General features: G+C 44.3%; 1 protein-coding gene across 1 annotated transcript in view; it reads left to right on the top strand.

Annotated features, from left to right (window-relative positions):
• LOC105622083 (CUGBP Elav-like family member 5) overlaps nt 1-1,165 on the top strand; it is a 104,317-nt gene extending 103,152 nt beyond the window's left edge. The window contains exon 3 of the mRNA XM_012203517.1: nt 938-1,165. Coding sequence (XP_012058907.1) covers nt 938-1,165 — 228 coding nt within the window. The remainder of the gene's footprint in view (nt 1-937) is intronic.
• Nucleotides 1,166-2,464: the final 1,299 nt, after the last annotated feature.

Genomic DNA, 2,464 nt, shown 5'->3' with positions numbered 1-2,464 from the left:
ACGGTACGTAACGGTACGGTACGGTACGGTAACGGTTACGGTAACGGTAACGGGTAGTAGGTAGTAGAGAGAGTAGAGAGAGAGAGAGAGAGAGAGAGAGAGAGAGAGAGAGANAGANAAGAGAGAGAGAGAGAGAGAGGAGATATAGGGGCAGTAGAGATAGGATAGGCAGCAGGAGCGATGGTGACGAAGGGAGTAAAGGATGCAGTCCGCTGCGGCGTTGAATCTTCCGGGGGCAACGAGGATAGAAATGGGTAAGGACGGAGCAGAGCGAAATTGAGTCTCCTAGAGGTGATTATCATTCGAAGTGGATCAGCCAAAGGTAGTGGCCTCATCCCCTTTGGCTCCAGCTTTCGCCTTTTTCTCCTACAACGATCGCTTGGAAAGATTGCCTTTATAAAATCCATTTTTAATGGAGTAGCCATAATCGCTGTACGACGACGTCGCGATGAAATTGCGCGATAGGTTCAACGTTCAGCGGAAGATAACGTATAATTCCACTGTACAAAACTGAAAACTTTTCCACGCAGGTTATGACTTAGGAAGAATATCTTTATTAAGATCTATTTTTTATTTTCATCGTTTTTCATAAAAATTAAGAGTATAATAGTTTTAGGCAAATGAGTGAAAAGAGCCATATTCAATCAAGGCAAATTTATAATATTTTTGTATGAATTTATATGAAGTTGTGGAGCACGTATGTAATATCACAAATTAAATGACGAGCAATTTAATATTACTGATGTTAATGAGCATCTTTAATCCAAAAATAATTTTAAGATACTTGATATCAGCTGTCATATTATATAATATATAATTGTTAATTTAGCGTATATATTATATAGTTTGTCTAGTTGATATCCAATTTCCAGAGGAACAAGACGAAATCAAGGTAGAATGCTTTCTTGTGCGAAAGATGATCTTCATTTGTTGTCAGTCCGCTAAATCTCCTCCGAGACGCCCGAGGAAAAAGCTTCAATGTGGAGCTAAAAGCGTCCGATCCGACAGTAACATTGTCGACGACGTTTCTCCGGATATCTTGACCGATGATCGTCGTGACGATTTGGTGCCGAGGAATTTTCGTGGCAAGGGGAAAGGACAGACGGACGAACGGACGACTCGAAAGAAGCGACGATTTGAGGCGCTGCCGGAAGAAATGGGTTGAGGAGGGAAATCCATCCGAAGCTTCCCAAGAATGTTAGAGCGATAAACTCCTTTCGGAGCCCGGCGGTATCTCTCGCTGGCAGTACCTGCTGCAGGGAGGCGCAGGGCATCGCGCCAAACCAGTTTTAAATGCGCTCTTAAATTTCACCAACTTGCGACGAGCCGTAAACCATCTCGGCGGCTCTATCCGAGTTAGGCTGCTGCTCTTGTCGTATTTGGCCGGGCGAAGTACCCGCAGAGTTCCTCCGCGATGGGATCTGCCGTTCCTACCACCCACCATCCTGCGGATTACATACCACCCTAATCCTGATATCCAGATTTGATCTCTTTCCGTCTCGCTCCGCCGTCCCTCCGTTACCTCTTTCTCGTCTAACGCACATCGTCGTGTCTTCTCGTCGTCTTTTTTCTCTAGACTCTAGTCCTCAGGATGCCATACTTTGGTGAGATCAACGAACGCGTTACCTCGATTCTGCCTTTACGAATCTTCCTTTTAGGACCGTGATGCGATCACCGATCTTCGTTCCTCTTGATGTTGCGATGTTAAAATAAAATATTTACGACGCGAATTTCACATAAGAACGAGAAGCCATGCCAGTAAACGATCCGCTTACGTCATGGAGGTTATTCAATCGTTGTAGATTAATCCGTCTCGTCGGCTTCATCAGCGATATGAAAGAAAAGAAATGGCAGCTGCTTTAATAAGAAAGACAATTCCGATTTATCGCGGTTGTGAAGACCGTCAGTTATGAAACCGACGTAATGAAATCCGCCCTGTATGTGTATATGCACCTCATACGAGATGATGGGTCCTGTATGAGAGTGCGGTGTACATCTTAATGCCGCAGGCCCATAACAATAACCACCATGAAACGGGCGAGTAGCCTCGACGGCAATAACATCGTCTGGGTTCTGTGTGCAACACTAGGCAGCAACGTACGCCGGAGCTCTCCCGGATATCTCGAAGCAATTACCGGCTAAGAGACTGGGGTCTCGTTAAGGTAATAGTGTCCATTATCTCCGGACATAAGGGAAGAAGTAAACCAGACCTCGAGCCCACGGAGTCCAAATAATCAACGGTTTCCCCCGCGAATAATCCGGCGTCTACATTGCAACTGTAATTTCTTCATTATCGAAAACAAAGTAGCATGTACTGTGATATGTATACACACACACACACACACACACACACACACACACACACACACACACACACACACACACACACACACACATATATATATATATATATACATGATATACTATGAAATATCTTATTGCATATGATGAAAGCTATAGATAT

Source organism: Atta cephalotes (genome assembly GCF_000143395.1).
Source record: "Atta cephalotes unplaced genomic scaffold scaffold00039, whole genome shotgun sequence".
Taxonomy (NCBI): domain Eukaryota; kingdom Metazoa; phylum Arthropoda; class Insecta; order Hymenoptera; family Formicidae; genus Atta; species Atta cephalotes.
The sequence above is the reverse complement of the archived record's forward strand: the minus strand, read 5'-3'. Positions and strand labels throughout refer to the sequence as shown.